The 23,654-nt window shown below is 39.1% G+C and overlaps 1 protein-coding gene across 16 annotated transcripts in view; it reads left to right on the top strand.

Annotated features, from left to right (window-relative positions):
- Nucleotides 1-23,654, top strand: part of SOX6 (SRY-box transcription factor 6) — a 469,019-nt gene that overhangs the window by 383,233 nt on the left and 62,132 nt on the right. For all 16 annotated transcript variants that reach the window (XM_088145996.1, XM_088145997.1, XM_025162930.2 and 13 more), the window contains one exon: nt 13,165-13,314. In XM_088145996.1, the coding sequence (XP_088002122.1) occupies nt 13,165-13,314 (150 nt within the window). The remainder of the gene's footprint in view (nt 1-13,164; nt 13,315-23,654) is intronic.

Genomic DNA, 23,654 nt, shown 5'->3' with positions numbered 1-23,654 from the left:
AAGCCAGGTCTTCAGGGACTTACAAAATGTTAACAGGGATGGAGCTAACCTCAGTTTGTGGGCAGGGGGGAGAATCTTCCATAAGGTGGGTACAATGGCACAGAAGTCCTGCCTCCTGGGACCTGCCAAGTATAAGTCCCTAACAGATGGGATCCACAGCACATCCACATGCACATCCACATCCTCTTCTCCCAGATCTGATGAGATGGACAGATATAATTGGGGAGAGGCGGTCCCTCAGATAACCCGGTCCCATGCCATGAAGGCCTCTAAAGATTAAAACCAGGATCTTGAATTCGATTTGGAAGCAAACTGGCAACCAATGCAGGTCATGGAGTACAGGTATGATATGTGCTGTTCTGGAAGCACACATAACTGCCCATACTGCTGCATTCTGCACCACGTGAAGCTTCCAGATACTCTTCAAGGGTAGTTACAGTACAGTAATCCAATGTGGAGGTAAGTAGGGCATAAGTGACTGTGAGCACAGCCTCCCAATCTAGAAATGGGTGCAACTGGCACACAACATGAAACTTGGCAAAGACCCTCCTAGCCATGACTGCCACCTGCTCCTCGAGCAGGAGTTGTGAGTCCAGTAGTACCCCTAGATTGTGCACCAGGTTTGTCTGGGGTAGTGCAACCCCATCCAGCATCAAAGATGTCGTAATCCTAGAACCAGAGGGCCCAAACCCCAAAGCCACTCAGTCTTGCCAGGGTTCAGCTGAAGCCTGTTGTTCCCCATCCAGACCATCGCAGCCTCCAGGCACCAGGATAAGACATTCACGGCATCACTTAATTTGCCAGGGGCAGAGTTCTATAATTAGGTACCATCAGCACACTGATGATACCTCACCCCATGGTGACAGATGAGCTCACCCAACAGTTTCATGTAGATGTTGAATAGGAGAGGAGAGAACACTGAACCCTGCAGCACCCCACATAGTAAGGGTCAAAGGCAAGACCTCTCCTCCCCAATCAACACTGACTGGAACTTACCCTGGAGAAAGGAGGTGAACCAGCACAACACCATGCCACCCATCCCCAATCCTCTGAGCCAATCCAGAAGGATACCATGGTTGATGGTATCGAGGGCTGCAGGTCAATAGGGTCAGGTCAATAGGACAAGGATGGATGCACAGACCCCAACCCACCCTTGCCAGAGATCATTGAAAAGTGCAACCAATGTTGCAGAAAAGTGCAACCATCCCATACCCAGCCCTGGATCCCAGCTGAAAGGGATCCAGATAATCCGCTTCTTCCAAGGTCTTCTGAAGCTGCTTTGCAACCACCTTCTCAATCACGTTCCCCCAAAAATGGAGGTTAGATACTGAACAATCTGGTATGGTTGGGTCCAGCGATGGCTTCTTGAGGAGGGGGCAAACCAGAGCCTCTTTAAGAGGTAAAGGAACAACCCCCTCACTCAAAGAAGAATTAGCCATCACTAGAACCCACTCACATGACACCCCTGGGCTGCTTTAACAAGCCAGGAGGGGCATGGATCTAAAGAGCAGGTGGCTGATCTCATAGTCCTAAGGACATGTCCACTTCCTCAGGTCCAACAGTTCAACTATTTCCAGATAACCAGGCAAGACTTCTCCCCAGGCATCTCCTCTGGACCTGTACCAAGGCTGGTGTCCAACTGCAAGCGAATCTGAGTGACTTTGTCTGACAGATGCTGAACAAATTCCTCCGCATGCCCCTGTAAGAAGTTCTTTGGGTCCCTCTACCCAAGAGGGCCAATGCCACCTGAAACAGGGCCATGAAGCAGCTATCTGCAATAAGTACTGGTGCTTCGCTGCCCTTACCATCATGAGGTAGGGCTTAATAGCTGCTCTGACCTGTGTTCACTCAAGTTCGTCCTTTGCTGAGCATCAGCAAGAAGACATCTCTCATTTCATGTCCCTCAACTCCTCCGTGAACCACAGGGAGACAGGATCTCCGAGAGGGGAGAGGTCACATGGGTGCAATCTGATCCAAAGCCTCAGCCACCCCTTTATTCCAAGTGGTGACCAAGCTTCAGATGGACCGTGTAGCAGACCAGCAGAAACAGTCCCCAGCTCCCTCTGAAACCCATCTGGGTCCATCAGTTGCCAGGAGTGGATCAATCTAATGAGTCCAGCCTCCCTGCAGTGGATGGTGGCACTAGAGAATCCCATGGAAATCAGAGCGTGATCTGTCCATGACAAGTGAGACACCAAAAGCTCCCCCCAATTTCAGATCATGTAGCCACTGCTCTGACAGGAACACCAGATCCAGTGTGTGACCACTGTCCTGTGTTGGGTTCTGGATGATCTAGGATAGGCCGCCTCAGACCCCACTCCTAGAGAAGGTAGATTGAAGTCACTGAGAACATAAGTCTAGGAAACTCTACTGCCAACCCAGAAATGGAGTCAAGCTCAGACAAGGAGGTCACCATGCAGCAGGGAGGCTGGTACAACAGCAACAGTCCCAAGTGATCTATAGAGCCCAACCTAATGAACAGGGTCTCACATCCAGTGACCTGTGGTGCAGTACCCTGAAAGCTGTAAGAGATTCTTGGATGACAATCCCCATACCTCCATCCCTGCCCCAGTGTTTCGGCTGATGCCACACCTGAAATCCAGCTGGGCATATTTCCGAAAGGGCTATGCCCCCCTTTCTGGACCCAGCCAAGTCTCAGTGATACGTTCCAGGTTGGCCCTCTCATCAATGATTAGATCACTAATGAGGAAGGCCTTATTACAGACCAACCTGGCATTTAGAAGCAGCAGCCAGGAGCCAGGGCCACTGAAGGTCTACTGACAGGACACTGGGGCTGAGATCAAGGAACTGGAACACGAAACCAGTATGAGACACTGGTCCCATACTCCCTGAGAATGGCCCACTCCCTGCCTCCCACCATAACTCTCATGCCCATCCTCCCCTATTTCCTATTGTGTTAGCATTTTTATAACTGATTTGGGGTCGTTAACATTATGAATTATGACTTCTTTTTAAGTACAGAAACCACAAACAATGTCAGATGATGATATACTATAGCATTCAGAATGAAAATGAAGGAAACTGTTGTATATCTCTTTTAAGATCACGGCATATCATCTAGGTCTACTAATAGTTACACTAAAGATCAGCATCACTCTTCCCGGTAGTAATACTGGGAAATCTATTTCTTGTGAAAGACGATGCAAGAAATCAAAGTTCATAAAGGGCTGGCAAGGTTTCTCCAATTGTGAAAGTTCTTGCATGAAAGTATGCTCTTTTCTGGAATCATCATCATCCCCAGCAGAGGTCAGGATCTTTGCCACTGAGTTATTTTATGAATCCTTTTAACATCTGTCCCAAGGTCTGCTGATTTCATTAGCAGTTCAGAGATCTCAGCGTGCTCAGAGCCATCCAAACTCTTGTTCATCTTCACAGCTGTGAATCAATTCAGGCTTTCCAAAAGAGGACAACCAGATGGATAATAGAAATGACTGGATAATAACAAGAAGGGAAACCACAAGTGAAGAAACAAATGTCTTGAGTTCCAAGATAATTCAGGGGAGTTGTTTGGGGCTCCTTTTTTCTTCAACAATTACAATTGCCAGTCTGTTCTTAAGAAAGAAGGAGAAATGGCATTCTGCTCAAAAAAGGAAAGTCTATTCATATCTGTGTGGGAACCTAATCAGGCTCTTGTTTCCAGTGACGATAGCTCCCCAGTTGAACCAGGTCTGCGACAAGAATACTCCTTTTGTGTGCCGATTAATGTGGAAGCGATAAAATTTCCTATAAGAGACATATGTGTTTACATCTCAAGATGTGTTGTTTGACAAAAAGCTTTGTTCTCTGCATATTTCTCTTGCAGAGTTTCATGCTGAGTTGTTTTTCTGGAAAGCTTTGATTAACTAGAATTAGTTTGCCAAAGTAAAATAGATACTTGCTTCACGAGTCCTCTTGCTGAGTTGTAAATTATAGTCAAACGTATGAAGAGTGACAGAAAGAAGTGCTGATTTGAATCTCTGGCCAATGATAGGCATAAAAATACAAGGAAATAGTAACCATTTCAAAAGAATACAGAGAGGTATAAGTATTTTGTGATCTAGTACATGGTGTGATCCATGCATACCCACACACAAAATAAATTCTTATTTTATATCAAGATACTAGTGTAATATTTAAACAATGAAAACAGCTGTATCTATTGAATATGCTTTTTTCTAATTGTCAAGCCAGAATGAAGACTATATATTAATTGAGATAGATAGATAGATAGATAGATAGATAGATAGATAGATAGATAGATAGATAGATAGATAGAAACAGTGTATGGATTGGAGTATGACTGCTGTAGAAGCAAGGATAGTTTGTAAGGATACAAAGGTATGTAGAGGTACAGAGAATGGTGTGGAGGTATAAACTAGATCTGATTAAGTTGCCTTTTTTCCTAATTCCTCATTTCAATTTCTTCTACTTACTGTTACTTACCCTTTTTTGTGCTTTGCATAACACTGCTTACCCTGAAAGGGAAGGCAGTTGTGGATATGTATATATGTAGGCTTATAATAGTTTCCACCCTGTAACTTCCAGGATGATCTGTTTTTCTGTCTAGGTCAATGAGAGAGGTATCTTCCATTCTGTGCACAGTTATCTTACAGTAAGATCAACTTCCAAGTAAATAGGCTAAGCAGAATTATTGACGATCTCCCCCATGACCTTGTAAACCTTGTTCTTCCAGTTAAACAATACTATACATATAATATTTAAAAAAGCTTTTTTTTTTTTTTTAGTAGACCTTGGCAGCTTCTTCAGCAAGTGCTTTTCAACTTGCAGCTGCCATATTTCTACTTCCAGAAGTCTTTTAGCCTACTGTGGTAAGGGACGCCTAGCTCTCCCTGTGTGCTCCACTCCCTAGCAGTGTGTGTGTGTGCGTGCGCATGTGTATATGCTATTTATGTATATGTACGTACTTGTGGGCTCTCTGATCTGTATTGGAACTGCATGTTACCCTCATGGCCTGCTTCTGCTCTAGAAGCTAAGGCTGAATGTTGACCTCACTGGACTTTGAGTAAACGAATGATCAGATAGGGAATTCAAGACATTTTCAGTTTATAATTTTGGACAAGTTACAGAGCCTGAACAGATGAGAGAGAGAAAAAAATTTACAGATGAACAAACCTTGTGTCAAAGCCCAGTACAACCAAATGGGGTATGCGTGTGTGTATGTGATGTTTTTGTAACAGAAACAACTTTGATCTCAAAAGGATCTATACTGCAGGAGAACAGCAAAGATTTAATTCATTTCTCCTTCTGCTCTCTCAGTATTGTTTGGGTTCTGCTATTAGCATTGTGAACAAAACTCCTATCAGTGTCAGCAGGATTTTCTTACCATTGCAGAGGTATCTGAAACAGGACAGGGGAGAGGATTCAGATGACTATCATGTAGGCAAAGAATGTAACCTCTCCCCCACCCCACCCTCATGATTCAGTTCAGTATGAATTACATGATTCTTATGTCTATTTGGTCCTTTGTCTCCAGATAATTATTCCCAAGTGGCCTTAGAAAACTTTTGAACATCAAATATCTCTTATGAACTGAGAGCAACATGGATGCAACCCCTGCATTTTACTAGTTCTTTTTGTCAACACCGTTACTTACTTCTCAGTTGTGGCAGCCCTTGATATGGCTCCTAATGAGGAACAACAGCTGTATTTATAGAGAGCCTGGTTCATAGAAGACATTCCCTGTGAAAACACATTCCTGGATAGCATTGCATGAGAGAAAACTGATATAAACCAGCCTATGAAATTGTTAGCATGTTTAGCAGGCACTAATTACTACAGTTTTAAACTATTAGGACTACTTGCTTCCTATATTTCCTCTTCATAGGGTATATTATTCAGATTCCACTTTTTACATTGCACTATTAATATTTAGCCCAAATTAAAGCTGAGTACCTGTAAATGACCTGCAGATTGGATGTCTAAGATTAATTGAGTAGGACATGTGTTAATGAGGGTGGGGGCTTGGCCCATAACGTTAGGATTTTTTAAAAGCTATAATAACATTTCAGTTTATTAACATAATATTTATATTTAGCTAACAAGATCCTACTGACATGTTAAAAAAAGTTGTGGTTTTGTTGCAATATGATTTTGAATATAGAAACACTGGTATTTACAATATATACATTTGTAACAGGTAACATATGTTCAAATGAGATGTTAAATGAATAAAATGTGCATGAAAGAGATGCCTAAAACCTATTATTTCAGGTTTTCCCTCATATCAGAACAATTTTGAAGTAGTAAACGTGTAACTTACTTTAGCTACTAATTTTTAAACTTCTGTCTTCAAACGACGTACCCAATTGTGAGTGGGATTTATAGTTTTCTTTTTCAAAGAACCCAGATGCTGAGCAGTGAAAGTTATTTTTCTAACAAGAGCATCTGGCTCTCTTGGCAGACTCTTGTGGCAGCAACAGAGCAGCTTTGGAGTTGCCTCTGAATTTGTCACATAGTTAAGTCACTGATGAGTTTTTTTAGCTTCTTTTTAAATTGCCTCTGTTTGTGGGGACTCTGTTGATCCCTCACGTCACCTCCTTAAATTTTATGGAATTGAATAATCTTGGGGTTGTGTATAGCTAAGGATCTGAGGAAGTCATGTTTTTTTTAAAACTCATGCCATGCTATATTTCTTAGGCTGGGATTGAAAGAGCTGCTCGGGGTCACTAGGAAAACTTACTCCAGCCTTCTGGAACCTTAGCCATTTTTTTTGGTTGAAATATCCACCTCATTTCACAAGGTGTTTTTGAAACTCACCTTGGTTTAGTTCAGCCTAGGATACTGATAATTAACGAAAGTAAGCAGCAGCGCCTGCAACTGTGGGATCTTGCTGCTTTTGTCAGAATGATAAAAACAGCATCATAGCATCATACCGCATGCTCAGTCCCTTTGGAGCATGTCCGTAATGTAGTGATACACGTAGAAAAGAGGTGGGTTTCCATCGCCACAGTGCTTCCATCAGTCTGATCCCCCTTGCCACTTCCCCACATCAATGCCACTGAAAGCAGGTTTAAAGCCGCACAATACTTAAACACAATACTACCTGTCATTTGGTGCGTCTCCAGCTGGTGTAATGAGAAGAGTAGCTTTCTTAAAGGTAGCTCCCATTTTTACACCCATCCTGCTTGCTGTTCACAAGACTGTAATGACCATATTCTTTTGGTGGACTTTTGGTATGGATGTGGACTTATGCTTGTAACTGATTACTGTTTCTTTTTATGCTGATTTATGGTTGATTTTATTTTTGATATATTGTACACCGCTTTATGTCATGTAAAGTAGGGTGGCATATAAATGTTTGTGTAAATAAATACATATTTCTGTAGATCAAAGAAGATTAAAATATAAAAATAATGTGGGCTGACATATTTTTTAAAAATGCAAAACAACAAACCCCCAACAACAGAAACAGGTCAAAGCCAGACGACCCTTACCCAAATATATAAAAAACTGAAAACTAAAAACTAAACTAAAAAGCCCCAATATTTAATATGATTTCCAGATGGAGCATACTGAAGTCAATGTTCACGAACTCCACATCCCCCCAGACAGAAAAATTAAAAAGGTATTTAAAACAGGTATTTCTTTAATGGTGGGTGATCCCCCAGCAGTAAACTACTCATCACTAGCTGGATCATTGGTTCCATTTTTGAACTGCTTTCTGCAAAGGAAGATATGAAGAAATCATTAACTACTTTGCTTTCTATTCATATGTTTCCACTTGCCATGACAAATTCAGAATATGGTCCTGTATTGCTGATACCAGGAAACACTCAACAGTATGAGTAGAGTTTTGATACGAAAAGAAATGGAAACCCATATACAAATAGTCTCCAGTTTAGGGTTCATTACACAATACTACTTATGTAGTATTATACAATAATACTGTTCTGGCTTACATGCAAATTCAACTTAAGGACAGACCTTGGGAAGGGAACTCGTTCTAAACTGGGACTACCTGTAATAGGCAGTTTCAATTTCAAGTTCTCTGGCTGCAGTGATAAAACTCTGTGTATAAGCTTTTTCCATGAAATCTGTCCTGGGCTGATCTTGCTCAGCATTGTAGGTAATGTGTAGAAAATATAAATTATTTCTGCAGTAAAAACTGTGTAATTAGATCGTTTTATTCTCAAAATGCTTATTTACTTTTAAAACTTTCATCACATCTGTTGCAAGTTGTTTATCAATGATTTCTAGCTGAGCAGTTCTTATTTCATATGACTCATTCACCATTTTTTTGGTCCCCCATTTGTTCTAAAGCACCAAATTTCTGATTTAAACAAAACATTTTTATGTTTATTTATTTATTGAATTTATATGGCTACCCATCTCACTTGCATGTGACTCTGGATGGTGTACACAATTAAAACACAAACTAGCAAAATCACAAATCACAAAATCACAAAATTCAATCATTAAAAGCAATTACAGTAAAAACAGTTAAAAACGACAATAACAAAAAGACGGGAGAGTGCAGTCTAAGCTTATACACATGCATCCATTTAATAGGCTCCACACTTCCATGTGATCCCCAAGCCTGATGGCATACCCATGTTTTGAGGGCCTTCCAGAAGGCCGGTAGGGTTGGGGCCAATCTCAACTTGGAGGGGAACGATGTTCCAAAGGATGGGTGCCATGGCCGAAAAGTCTCTCTTTCTGGGACCCACCAAATTAAGTTATTGATACATTCAATCATTTTAAAAGTTGGTATATTATGGAAGAGAGTTTTTGAACAGTTGATGAGCTCAATTTAATTTTCGTTAGGGTTTGGACTAATTTCAGTTGAAGTTACCAACTGGTCTGCTGCCAGATCAACAAGGTGCTGTCCCTCAAGTAAGGAAGAAAACTTGGTTGATTTAGGACCTAGAATTAGTCAAGTGAGAAACACTGCTGGCTAGTACTTTAGGCAGGAAAATATTTTTGTTTGTCAACTAAAGAAAAAAGCAGGGTTTTTTTTAAAAAAACAGGATGTTGCCACACAAACCTTAAATTTCTAAATCAGAAAAAACTAAAACCTCAGCCTTCTCTACATTTAGGGAATTATTCAAGTTTCTTCAGTTCTACTTAATTTTTGTTGCTTCAATATACTGGAAATGGGGCTGACTTTAAATGAAATGTTCATAGAATCAGAAGAGATCATTTAGCCCATCAAATCCGATACCCTCCTCAGTGCAGTAATCCAAATTAAAGCATCCCCGATTAGATAGCTGTCTGGTCCATATCTAGTGCTATATGCTGTTTGACCATATCTAGTGAAGGGGAATCCACCACCTCTGTCTGTGCTTGATTTCACTGTGACATGGCTCTTATTGTAGCAGGTTTCCTTCTAACCTTCACTAAGAATTTGACTTCCTGTAACTTAAATCCATTATCCTGTATTTTTGACATTCTTGCATAATATACTCCTTGTATATTAGGAGTACATACACAAATCACAGTACTAGCTTTCACTAGTGGACTACTCCAAATTACTTTATTATATTTTATTCAATATAGATGTTGCTGAACTCCATATCAAGCCACTTTGGACACAACCCAGCTTTCATTAGATCTTTTTAAAACTTTCTGTATCTTCACATTATCTGTTATCCCTTTTTCGGCATCTTGACTGGATTGGTTAAAATTTGCCCCTTTTGACTGGGTGACACCTGCCACATTCCAGGGTACAGGAATGGTTGAGTCCCAAAGCCTGAAGGGCTTAACTGGGGTGGGACTGATGGAATGCCACATACATGGAACACCAGACATCAGTGGGATGCTTGACTATTGCAATGCATGGGGCTGCCCTTGAAGACCACCCGGAGGCTTCAAGTGGTCCAGAGTGTAGCAGTATGGACAGTAATGGGTGTGCCTTGGTATGCTCATGTGACGCCTCTGCTCTGCAAGTTGCACTGGTTGACAGTTTGTTTTTGTGTGTGATTCAAGATGCTGGTTATGACCTACAATATCAGGCCTCGTTATTTCAGGGACTGCCTATCTCCCATGGTGTCTGCCTGGCCAATTTGAGCTGACAGAGTTGGCATATTTTGGGTTCCTTCAATCAAACAATGTCATCTATCAGGATTCAGGGTGTGCATCTTCTCTATTGCAGTGCCTGCCCTCTGGAACAAGGTTCTCCCTGAGATCTTGATGGCTATCATACTGCTGGTGTTTCAGAGGGCCATAAAGACCTGCCTGGAGTCCCTTTCATGGGATGTTGTGGGTTGTCTGCCATCTCACTGTCTTGTTTCTTTTCTCATTTTTTACTTAGTTTTGTTATTGTTATTGTAGTGGTTGTTGTTGTCTATTAATTCTCATTATATTGTTTTAACTTATTTAGTATACAGGGACCTGCCCAGGTTCACTTGGAGTTGAGCGACATCAAATCCAACAATAAATAAATAAATAAATAAAAAGATAAGATAAGATAAGATAAGATAAGATAAGATAAGATAAGATAAGATAAGATAAGATCCCCACGCTCAATTTCAGTATTCACCTAAATTGCATCTACAAGTTTATTTCTTCTTTATAAAGTGACACTCCCTTAGTTAAAACCTTTGACACACACATACAAACACACACACTTATAGGTTCATAAACAGTGTATATTCAGCATAATAGATAATCCTCTGGATTAGTATGCAGAGGTCCTTCAGTGTCTACATAGCTTACTGTTTTAGGTTTTCCCTCACATTTAAATCAAAAGCAAGTTTTATTTTTTTTAACTCTTCTGAAAATATTATTGCACCAGCCATGGCACTATTATTTTATGAGCCAATAAATAAATAGAAGCATTTAGAACTATTAAAAATTTATAATTACTCTGAAAACAATAGTTATGACTCCTGACATTTAGAGATGACTAATCCATATTAAAATTAATGACTTTGTAGTAGTTAGTTAAATGAGCTATGAAGTTAACTTTCCAATGGAAAATATTTCTGTTGAAGCATCAGTTGTCAATATATGTGTGCATAACATTGATCAATATTTTAGTCACTGAAAATGGATTAAGTGCCAGTGGCCAATATGATCACAATTATTAACCCCACAGCAGCATACCATATGCAAAACACTGATATGAGGGTTATTTTTAGTGAAGAGAAGAATACTTCTTTACAATCAGGCTACAAAATGCTTTAGAAATTATGGACTGCTTTACCAATTAGGTGTTTCCCTGATGCTGAAAACCAGATCATATGAAATGAGCTGCTAATGATACAGGAGACTCTGTGTGGTTCTATTTTAGCCTTGTATCTCTTTAGAGATGATTGATATGTTGCCTTGCTTTGAGGATAAATTGCCTCTGAAAAATATTGCTCTTGGACTAAGAATGACTCAGCTGCCTTGCCTTGACATTCTTGAATAGATTTGCCCAAAGTATAAAAGTTCATTTGGTCATGTACTTTCTTTTCTTAATCCATATTAAGTATATCTCCAGACTCTCAAAAAACATAGCTGACACAAGTACTGTAGATATGAGATATGCCTTGAAGAAGACAATGTGAGAAAACTGAATTTCAATTCAGGTCCATTCTGACCAGTTCTTGGGGCAAGATGTGACATCTAAATCATGGCAGGGAAAACATTTTGCTAATACAAGTTACAAACTTAGAAAACATTGCCTACCCCTTCAATTTTTTGTTCCCAAGTAAAGAGTGTCTGTAGATGGATCGTGGCATTTTCACAGCAATATAATCTATATAAGGAAAAGAGAAGTATAACTTTTTAAAGTAAACAAATAAGTACAGACACAACTATATAAATATATGCCCTCTTATAGCATTACATTTCTCCCAGTTGTATTCTTCTATTATTGTAATCCAGTTTAGCCTGTCTAGGAAATAATATACCCAAAGATTTTGCAATTGCTCTTGAACAATGTTGTAGTCTATGAAACTAATAAAGAATTACCCTAAGAATATCATACTAGTTTATGTACTGCAAAAGGATTCCAGATTTCATTGGCAGAGCATGTAATTTCTGTGCATAAAAAAGAGTGGGATCAGAGAAGCAACAACCACAGTATTCATCTAAATCTTTAATTATAGCAAATTCTTAAAGCTTGTATTCTCTCTGAGTAGGTCTACATGACACAGTAGTGGAATTTAGAATGAATAGACTAGTCAGTCTGGTGCTGCCAGCGCTAGGTAGAATCTACACAGTCTGAAGTGAACCGGCCTTTCTGTAGTCTAGTGGTTAGAGCACTACAGTAAAATAAAGAGAGCATCAATATTTTTTCTATAAAGATCCAGAGTACTTACTTTGACCCCATACGTGCATTTGTCTAGCCAGTGAGTCATTGAGTAGATACACTGTTCTCTAACTTTCATTTCTGTGGAAATTTGTTATATTTAAAAAAAATTGTTCCAAAAAAAGCAACCATTATGACATAAGCACATCTGGCTTTTGCAAATTATTCTTTATTAAGCTTTCGTTTAATTATATGTGCTGAAAGGTCTGCTTTGGATTACTATAATTTTTTTTATTTGTCCATTTAAATGATAGTAAAGTTGGAAATTACATACAAACCACCTGTTTTTTCATTTGTTTTACTAATAAGGAAAATGTTATATAGGTTTATTTGTGAGAGAGGAATAGGCTCTTCCCTGTTTATAATGGTAGAATTATTGCTATTGCTACATTAAGGTGAGGTTTTTAAGACTGGTTGTTAAGGGAAAATTAAACCTATTTGGTTTGTTCAACAAACAGTGCATAATGTTTTAAGAGTATATGACTTAATTGTGCTTCTTTTGACAGGGATCTGTTCTCTAAAAAGTTTAAGAAGTTAAATATAAACTCTATAGTAATATTTTTACTAACTTTACAAACATTTTATACTTTCTTCTATATTAACAACTAAAAGATGGAATATGCAATTTCTTATACTTACTGGCAGAAACAGCAATAACTGATTGCTTCATGTCAGTGAAAAACTGCAAGGTATTAAAAACAAAACTAACCACTGCTGGTGTGATACCCAGACAACTCTCAAGTCCCCCCCCCCATTTGGACCTTAATCTAGAACTCTTCCCTTCTGTACCTTTGATCGTGCTGGCTAGATATGATGCCCCATTTCCAGGAACCCCAAACACAACACCTGCCATTTAGGAATCTCTGCATCAGGGCTTCTAAAAGAGAAAAGCTGTTCTTGTTTTGCAGCAACTCTATGCCGCTCAGTTGGCCAGCATGCAGGTATCGCCTGGCGCCAAGATGCCTTCCACGCCTCAGCCGCCAAATACGACAGGGACGCTCTCACCAACTGGGATGAAAAATGAAAAGAGAGGGACCAGCCCTATAACTCAAGTTAAGGTATTGATTTAGTTTATTCTCCTGAATGCTCCAATGGTGCACAACAGCCTCTTGATGCATTGTCCTTTAGTGCTGATTCATTTGACATAAGGGTATATAAAGATGAATCTATATTATGATAAAGCAGGAGGCCATCTGGGATGAAACAAGGACAGGTTTTCCTCATTTTTAAGGAAACTGCTACTGTTGATATTACTGAAAGATGTGTTTATCCTGACAGAGTTTAAAGGAAAAATATTTTTATCAACAAGAATATCTGTTTATACTTTAATTCCACTAAACCATTAACTGGTCACTGCATGTTGTCGTTATTATTGTTGTTTAAGTTTATGTTCTGCTTTTTGGCCCATAATACACTCAGGAAGCTAACAACAATCTTCATGATCTGTCCCTGTGGCTCCAATATCTTGAGAGCTGCACTGGTTACCGGTTAGCTTCAAGGTGCTGATTATTGCTTAATCAACAGGACCTGGAGTGTACCTACTCTAGCTGACCTCACCAGATGGGCTGAAACATACAAAGACACATGGTCCCTCAGATAGCCAAGCCCTATGCCATGAAGGTCTTTATAGGTGATAACCAGCACCTTGAATTGCACCCATGCAGCTCTCAAAGCAGCAGGGATACATGCACATACTATGACACACCCATCACTACATGCACCATGGCATTCTGGACCAGCTGTAGCTTTTGAGTGGTCTTCAAGGGCAGCTGCATGTAGAGCACATTACAGTAACCCAACCATGAAGTGACCAAGGCATGAATGATTGTCTGAAGAGCTTCCTGATCCAGGAAGGAGCACAACTGGCACACCAGATGTACCTGTGCAAAGGCCCTCTTGGCCGCAGCTACCACCTGCTCTTTGAGCAGGAGTTGTGAGTCCAGGAGGATCCCCAGATTGCATGACAATCTCACATGGGGAAGTGCAATCCTATTAAAGACTAAAGATAGAATGTCCCCAGAACCGATGGTGGGGGGGGAGACAAACAAAGCCTCTTGGTCTTGTCAAAGATTGTTAACTGAAGTAATTTCATTTGATTTGGGAGCTAAACTTCATTTGCACAGTTGCATATAGTGTTGTTTATTATAGGTCTTGTATATTTTAACCTTATTTACAAATGTATTTATTTTATTTATAAATCAAATTTATACACTGCCCATCTCACTATCAGTGACTCTAGGTGGCTCACAGGTAAAAAACATAAAAACATTTAAAAACTATGACTGTTTTTTTGTAAAACAGAAATACAAAAAAAAACCCTACAAAACTTCAAAAAACTACAAATATAGGGTATGTAAGCTGCTCAAAGTTGGTATTGATTGTACAGCATATAACTCCAATATATACATACATACATACATACATACATACTTACATACATACATACTTAAAATAGGCTCTAGATACTTTAAATCACTGTAAACCTGTTCAAACAATTTGAAGGGGAAGATCTTGTTTCCTTTCCTGAGAACAGAAAAATACAGATCAAACGCAGCTCTTGAGCAAGTCCATGGTATAGCTTGGGAACAAAGTAGGGAAAAGCTCTCCCCAATGTTCCTGACAACTTCAGAAAGAAGGGACATAGAGAGGGATTCTTCTGTGGAGATCTCTGTTTGGACAAGTTGATATCAAGATAAGCAGTCCCTCAGAGAGTCAGGCTGTAAGTCAGGGATGGGATGTGCTTGAGAGATCAGGGTTGCCACACAGCCTCCAAACCTTCTAGAGGGCTGCAGGAAGTTAATGGTGTCACTGGCAGGACTGGGCTGTGCTGAATTTTTGGGCCCATTTTTAAAAAAAATTTGGAAGGGGTTAAAGGTTGGAATAGGAGTCATAGATAAATCAGTCCTATCTCCTCCCTTAAATCCTCCTACAAACACCCTAAAGTTGCAGTAAATTAAACATTTGGGGTAGGAGGTTGGAGATATTTTTTTACGGTTAGTGATGGAGTGTTTTGTCTTCTAGGGACTATTTATTGCTGTTGTCACTATTAAAACCCTGATAAAAAAGGTTAAAATGGCAATTACAGGTCTTCTGAGCAAGTGTTGAAGGATTATAAATGGGAATGGGAGTCCTCATTCAGAATCCCTTCCCATCTTTAGTTTGAAAAAGAAAACACTCCAGAAGAACCTATGTAGAGTACATTGCAATCACCAAGACATGGGTAACTGTTGATGTGTCTGACTAAGCAAGGAAGAGTTCCAACTCATGCATTCCACATGTAGTAGTTATGCAAATTATTCTGCATAAGTCTCTCTGTACCACAATAGTTGGGGATTAAGGTATGTTCCTGGTAGGCAGACCTGTCCTTTCAGGAACATAAAAATCCATCCAGAGGATACAAAATCCCAGTTTTAAAGCCCAGTTACTTAGTGACCAAGAATGCTTCCACCTTGTCTACATTTAATTTCATCTTGCCTAGTCCATTATCCAAAGTAGGCACTAGTCAAAGGAATCAGATGGAGTCAGACAGCAGGGCTGGGTGCCATGCTGATTGGACACTCCAGAGTTCTAGATGACTATTTCCAGCAATTTCATGTATATATTGAATAGCATAGGTGACAAGAGTCAAACAGTAGTCAAAACAAATAAGAAAGAATAAGAACCACTGTAAACAGGGCCAAGGGCCACTATGGTAGTGAAAGCTGCCAAAAACTCAAAAGAATTAATAAGGCTACACAGCTCACTCAGTTTCCGGCACAGGTCATCCATCAAGGGAGCAAAAGCAGCCTATTTTCTGTCTAAAGCCAATTTGAAATTAGTACAGATAATTTGTATCTTCTAGATATGCATAGAGTATGAGGCTACCACTTTCTCAATCACCTTAGCCAGAACTGGTACCTAGTTCCCTGGCTCTTCCAGGTCATAGTAAGTTTGGTTTAATAACTGTCTTATCACTACTTCATTTAGGCAGGGATGGACATTCTGCTCCTACGAGGAAAATTAATTTCCTACTCTGATCATGAAGTCAGTCCTCTTCCTTTCCTTGCCAGAAGGGGTACAGCTCAGGAAAGCAGGAGATGATACTCACCACTCACCCAGTACACATTCACAAAATCCACAATCTGGAAAGAATCCAAAACTACAGAACGAGAGGTTGCCACAGTTATGACACCCTCTTCTGCCCTATTGCTTCTGCCCTAAAGCCACTCAGTCTTTATTAAGAATGCTTATAGTGGGTCTCTGATTGCTTTGGTTCACTTTCCCCAGATTCAGTATCGAAGCGCCATACCCTTGTTTCCATTGTTAGAAACCCTGCCTCCAAACGTAGGGCAGTGTCAGCCGCACATTTGGCTACCTGAAATAACATTCTTAGGAAACCAGTTTGAACTCTTTCCAGTTTCCATAGCTGACCCTGGATTTAACTGCACTGCATGGAGAAGTGCAGAGTAGATGCTACACAAGTAGAATCTCTATTTTGTTTCAGTCTTTCAATCTTAATAACATGCATTTAGAACTGGCACTGTTGGATGTAGCATTTGACCATCAAGTGAAATTTTCTACACTTCATTCACCTTTTCCACTCTTCAGTCATAAGTTACTGCACCCTGGAGTACCCCAGTAGGTATGGCTGAGAGAAAAGTTCTATCTTGTTCCCTCAGCCATGTTTCTGTGATACTTGCAGGCCAGCATTTCCATTCAGAATTAAATCCAGAATCAGAGAGATTTTGCCACCACCTAATCCTGGCATTAACAGCACCAGAACTATTTTTTTTTTCTGTCATTGTGACATCCTTTGCTAGGCTATAGTGAGTCTGAGATTGTGTTTGCTACAATAACATTTTTTTACTGTTTATGTGCCTACATGTCAGGTGTGGAAGGTCAGGAGCTCCCAATCTGATTAAAAACGTTTGCCCCGGACAATCTTTTTAATCTTCATTCTGTTCTTCATTGTCTAAATACATCATACGTTGTTACTGGTGGTCATTTTTATAGGATCACTGATTGTAGATGTTTATATTCTACCGTCTTCAGTCTTTTAGCAGTTTCATCTTATTTTGCAATTCTATGTCCAAGAAAGGGTATATGAGGAGGTAAAGAGAAGAGCCTAAAGGTTTATCAGTTTGGTTCCTAACTATAGATAACCTAAAAAATAAACAAGACCATGACTGAGAAGCCATATAAGCCTATGGTGCAGTTGATCTATTAAATCTTGTGTTTAGTGTACTCTGTGTAGGACATCACAGCCACAGAATCTGTAATGTGATAACGGTATTAAAAATATCACATTGTATTGCTCCTGTTGTATTGAAAATCCTGGTAGTGCTGCCTTTTCCTTTCCTTTCCTTTCCTTTCCTTTCCTTTCCTTTCCTTTCCTTTCCTTTCCTTTCCTTTCCTTTCCTTTCCTTTCCTTTCCTTTCCTTTCCTTTCCTTTCCTTTCCTTTCCTTTCCTTTCCTTTCCTTTCCTTTCCTTTCCTTATTCTTTTTGGAGAGATGACAAGTCAAGACAGATCCCTTCTATGTAATTTACAGATTGGCCATTGTACTGAAAGAAAGCTTAGATAAGAATAAACACTTAAGAGAGGGTAGCTGGAGGAAAAACAAACAAACAAACGGAGAACAAGAGGATGAAAAAAGGGCATCCCTGTCAATTGATTGGGAGGTTAAAAAAAGATGCCATGACTGCAGATTGATTGGACCCTTGTTGATATCTCACTGTTGCTGGTATTTGGATTGTTTTGGTTTGGTTTTGATGTACTGTCAAGAGCTCAAGCATGCTTAATTGTCACTCTCTTAGAACTAGGAAGCCACAGTGTGGTACTTGGCAGTAACATAGAACAAGCAAGCTCCTTTCTGGTGTTTTGTCGCAGCTGGAATTCATTTGCTTATTGAAGTCTATATCCCTCATCATCCTTCCTTCTTAAGAAAGATAACATTATAATTTTTTGACAAATTGAAGCTGAGTTTATAATAAGCATTTGCAACTAATATAAAAACACAGTAGGATAAAATTTCATTAAATTATCATAACCCCAAATATTAATAGTCAGGTTTAATCAGCAACAGGACTTCCCCATCATTTCTGTTTCATGATCTCCAGACATGGAAGGCAACAAGGCAGCTCCTCTAATTGTTGTACAGATGTTGTCTTCTTGGGTCCAATAGATAGGATGTCGGCTCAGAGACAATGGCATTCATATGTTATATTTTTCCATGATTCTGTGATTCTTATTAGACTGAGTTTCATGGATTATGTGAACAAGGCCATATTTTCCATCAAGCATGGCGAGACAGTTGCCTCAAGTAACAAATGCTGTAGGATTTGGTGGCCCAAACCTTTCCTGGGTGTCTCCCCTGAGCTTCCCTTCCAATAGCCATTCTCCTAGCCAGTATCCTGTGGTGGCAATGCATGTTTGCTGCTTCTGGAGGTCAATTAGCAGCTGGTAGAAAAAGCCTGTGACCAAATAAGCAGTCAGAAAATCAGCCAACCTGTGAGAAACTCTTTAGAGGGCATCTCATATGAGCAAATCTGTCAGCTGCCACAAATTTCCTAGGTCCCCCACATTTCTCAAAGTACACTCTCACAGCAAAACCCTATACCTGAAACAGCTGAAATTGGGGCCTTATTTTTAACGGCTTCATGCTATCCTCCTGTACTCCTTTTATTATTCCCATCTAGGGGGCTTCTTCTGGACATGCTCATGTTCATGAATGGAGAATTTGTCCTGGAAGCATAATATTATCTGGAAGCTAATTTTTACTGTAAACGTCCCAGAGTCACTCCACAGTTAGATGGGCAGTGACAAATTTGAAATATAAATAAAAATAAATAAAAATATAAAAAATTACCTCCAATCTGCAGTTTTGAGCTGTCTATTTCCTTTACATCCAGCATCATAGGATTTAATTATTTGCTTGAGAAATGAGGTAAAGAGGAGCAGTCAGATTTGTGAGCGGCCTTAGTGAGTGACTTTGGTAAAGTTCTGGTGGATGCAACCTGAGCATGAATTATTTTCTTTATGATACTTTCCTTATGCTATATATTATGAGCCAGTGGTCATAAGTGGGGCAAATAGGTTAGGCATTTTTCAGAAACTGCTGCAAAGTTGTAAAAGCCATCAGTGCTACTTTGCATTATTTAGTTTTGTTGAAGAAGGCTATAATCCTCCTATTTTTACCTGGAAATGAGCTTCATTGAACTCAATTGGCATTTGAACAGGCATATTGTTGTTGCACTGTGCAAATACTAATTTATCCTGATCTTATATATATTGAAAAAAGTGTTTCCATTGTTGGCTTTGTAAGGTGTGTGTGTGTGTTTGTGTGCTTGTAAAGAATCTGCTCTTGTGTTATTTGTGTGGCAAGCTTACTGTTTAATCTTCTGTAAGGGGCCTACAATCTTATTCATGGTTAGCTGCACTGAATTTGGCAAGACTCATTCTGAATAGGCATTCAGAGAACAGATTTATTCAAGTAATTCCCTTGCTTACTTCTGCATTGACATGCAGGAAATAGCACCCTTGCTTATTTCTGGGGTCAGAAATATTTGAATATTTGGTTGGATTTTCCCAAAGGCTATTTCCCTTTAGGCCCTGAGAAATCAAATACATAGTGGGTCTATTTGTGGAACGAAAGATGTTGCACGTTGTGCTGTATGAGGCCCATCAGTGAAATAACTACAGTATGTCCCTGTATTGAGTTCTGAAATGTTGGCACTTAGGTGTTCATGTGTCTTCTTTGTTCATGTGATATGTGCTGTCTTGCAGCATTGGTCTGAGGATGAGCAAACAGGCAGAAAAGTAAGCAGTAAAGGTCATGTGAGCTACACAGGCTGGCCTAGATATCTCTAAGTAAGGGGAAGTCAAGACCACATTCCTTATATCCTCAGGGAAAAAATCAGAAGTCAGCCCTGAATATTAGGAATGTATGTGTATAAATGAATGCCTTAGCTGTGTGCCAACATAGTTAATACAAAGATACCAAGAATATTTTTATTCCAAATAGGAAAGCAAAGAGGGTGTTTTCATGAGGCAAGATAGCCTTATAATGCCTATTAAGCTAGTATTTAAAAGAGAGATGAAAATATTTGCATACAACTGAAGCGAGGACACATGCCTGGTTGGAGCATTTATACGGAGCATAATTAGCAAAATTCTGTAAGTATTCTATGTCCCTGCCTGAATGGATTATGGGAATTGATTTGACTAGGTGAAATAACTGAGCCAGCCTCCCCTCAGCGTCAGCTGTAAGGTAGTACTCATAGCACTGGCATAAAGGTTTTGCCAGATCATTTTTTCTTCAGAATGACTGGTTGATAAAAGACTATATATTTTACTACCACAAATTAAAAACACTGGAGGGTATAATTCCTATATAATAATAACACTAAACTATAAAGAAAGTGCAGTATTATGAAAAATTGCTTAGTTTTGAATTGGCCTATTCAATAAATTTCCTGCTGCAAGATGTGCTGTGTACAATGTTGACAGCAAGAAGAATGCCAGTGATAAGATAATGGAGTGTATTATTGTATTCTTTCATATATTTCTCAGCTTTGAAGTGTTCAGTGCTGTCTGCTAAAATATAGATGATGCACCCTTCTATCCAGCATATCTCAGCTTTGGGCATATTTTAAATGAAAGAGCCATGTTGCCAGGCTCTTTTCATTTTAATTACAGAAACTCAGTATTCTGCTATCCCAAAAATGCTGTGCCTGGCTGATTGCTAACAAGTTCAGTGGAGGGCACAAACTCTCTGATGAACAGCACAAGGTTGTATTGTAAAGGGGAACACTAGATCAAAAGAACAAGTTCTTCCCGTTCTTGCGTTTCCAGAAGTAGATGTTTCTTAGCACAGATTTTTGATAGGAGTTCTTCAAACTAATTTCATTTCTTAATTATTTATTTATTGGATTTAAATCTTCCCTTTCTATCTATAAAAGTAACAAGAATATAAAATATAGACAAGTGACAATGAAACCAATATACAGATAAAATTCCAATGTGAACAATTAAATCTAACAGTTTAAAACTTGGTAGAAGAAATGTGCTTTTACCAACCTCCAAAATATTGGGGTATTAAGGGCCAAACCCATCTCCCTAGGGAGTACATTCTTCTGCCTGGGAATCATACAGGAAAAGAACCTTCTGGCATACCTGATGGACTTAATTCTGGCAGTGGAAGTATCTTCAAAGTGGTTGATTTGAGAGACCGGGAAGGTTCATTATAAGACAAGTGATCTTGCACATAGAGGAATACCGAGATGGCCTTGAAGAATGAATTCAGCAACCTTTATGTAAACATCAGCTTAGCCAGGATAGTTAGGAGGGGGTGAAGAAAAAACTCAAGTTTGGCCTGTTTTTATTCCCTTTAGTATAAGAGGGGAAAGACAATCTCTGCCAGTTTTTCTCTGTTATTTTATCCTATGACAATAAAGTAGTGTTCCAGAAGTCTGTTTCCTGAACTTGCCTACTTCAAAGGGCTGACATAGTCAGGGCTTAAAGCATTTAGGTTCTTGAAAGTCAGTGCCAATACCTTGTATGGTCTGGTAGACAACTGGGAGCTAGTGATATCTTTCAATATAGGACTGGTCATCCCTATATTTGCACTAGTCTGGCTGCCACATTTTGTACCAATGTCAATTTCTGGAAGCTTTTCAAGAATGCGCCCACATACAGTACTTTTCTGTAATGAAGATGGTTGATAACCAAAGTATAGATAACTGATATTAAGTCTGGCTAACTCAGGAAGAATCACAGTTGGTACACTAGCTGGAAAAGTGTTCCTAGACACAGCCACCATTTGCAAATCCAGGGACAGCTTGGGATCAAGGAGCATTCATAAGCTGCAAAGCTGCTCTTTCTGGGAGAACACAAAGCTATCCTGAGCGAACTTTATCTCAACCCCAAGATCAGTTTTTTTGTTACCAACACACCATCAACTTCTCTGGGTTTCATTTCAGTTTGTTCTCCCATCGAACTCATTACTGAGGTTAGACAACATTCAGTTGGTACTGATTACTACCCTGGATTAGAAGATAAGAAGATTAGAAGAGCTGGTGTCATTAGCCTATTGATGACATCCAATTCCAAAGCTCTTACACAAAAAGTTGCATAAACTGAGCAACCATTAGACAATCAAGAAGCTGCTTATGTCAATGCCAAATTCAGATTGTTTTATTTTCCCATGTATAGATGTACATGCATGCAGTACATTAGAAACTGACGTGTTAGTGTTTTGTTTTTAAAAGTTGACTAAAAGCATAACCTAACCTTGTAATATTTATTTAACAGCAATCATATATCTAGTTCTACCCAAACTGTGCTAGGGTATGTGATTCATGATACAGAAATAATACTGAGTTTTAAGTGAAACTGCAGAAATATTGATGTAAAGTTTGAGAATGGAATATGGGATGTTTTTATAAGGCCACCCCACTCACAAATTGTAATTATAGTGGAATACATCAATAAAAAATAACGAAAAAACAAAATCAAAAATAAATACAAAACAGATCACTATAACAAATCACAATAAACACATAAACCCAGGCTAGTTTTGCTGCAAGTTTTAGTACAGAAGCATCTGGAACCTCTTCTGCCCTAATACAAAATAGCTAGTGCAAACATTCAATATTAAAAGCAATAGAACAAGGGAGCTTAAGTGAGCAGCATTCAAGAATTATAAAACCAAACTCTTCATCCTTTCTACTTTTTTCGATTATGTACCATCAAGTCAGTGTTGACCCTGAGTGACCACATAGATCTTTTCTAGGATGCTCTGTCCTATCAATAGCAAACCATAGTTTATTAACTAGTAAGAGTAAGATCTTATTTTACTTCATTTGTACTAGCATCTGCCAATGTTGGTAGGATAAAGATACAAACATTTAATCATCAGTTTGGGAATGTGCCAGCAAATATACTCTTATAACAACATTAAGCACATTGCTCCCCTTCTAGACCTTTTGAAAGAAATGCAGAAATAAAATTCTACTAAGATTATTCGAAAAGTCTTTCATAAACAGAGTAGCAACAGGATCATAGATATACTGTATGCAGATAAACTAAAACAAATAATTATGTCACTTAATGTTCTTTTAAATTTTTACCATAATGCTGCTCCTCACTCACATGCACATTAACAACATATATGTCATATATGTAGTTTAAGAAGTTTCCAAGTAGACCCAGTAGAACACTGCAACATTGCTGGTTAGATGTTTTTTTAATCATTCTTTGTGAATGCCCTGGGTTAATTTAGATCTCAGAAAACACATTAGGAAATTAAACAGTAATGCAAGCTAATTCAGATTTTAATTTGTCAAAAAGAACGATCTAGCCACATAGTTAATGTAAACAGAGGCACAGCACAGAGAAATTAATGAGGTTTCTCTTTCATT

Source organism: Python bivittatus, unplaced genomic scaffold (genome assembly GCF_059951505.1).
Source record: "Python bivittatus isolate LINGU-HERP-01145 unplaced genomic scaffold, Pbiv_v1 ctg000480_np1212, whole genome shotgun sequence".
Taxonomy (NCBI): domain Eukaryota; kingdom Metazoa; phylum Chordata; class Lepidosauria; order Squamata; family Pythonidae; genus Python; species Python bivittatus.
The sequence above is the reverse complement of the archived record's forward strand: the minus strand, read 5'-3'. Positions and strand labels throughout refer to the sequence as shown.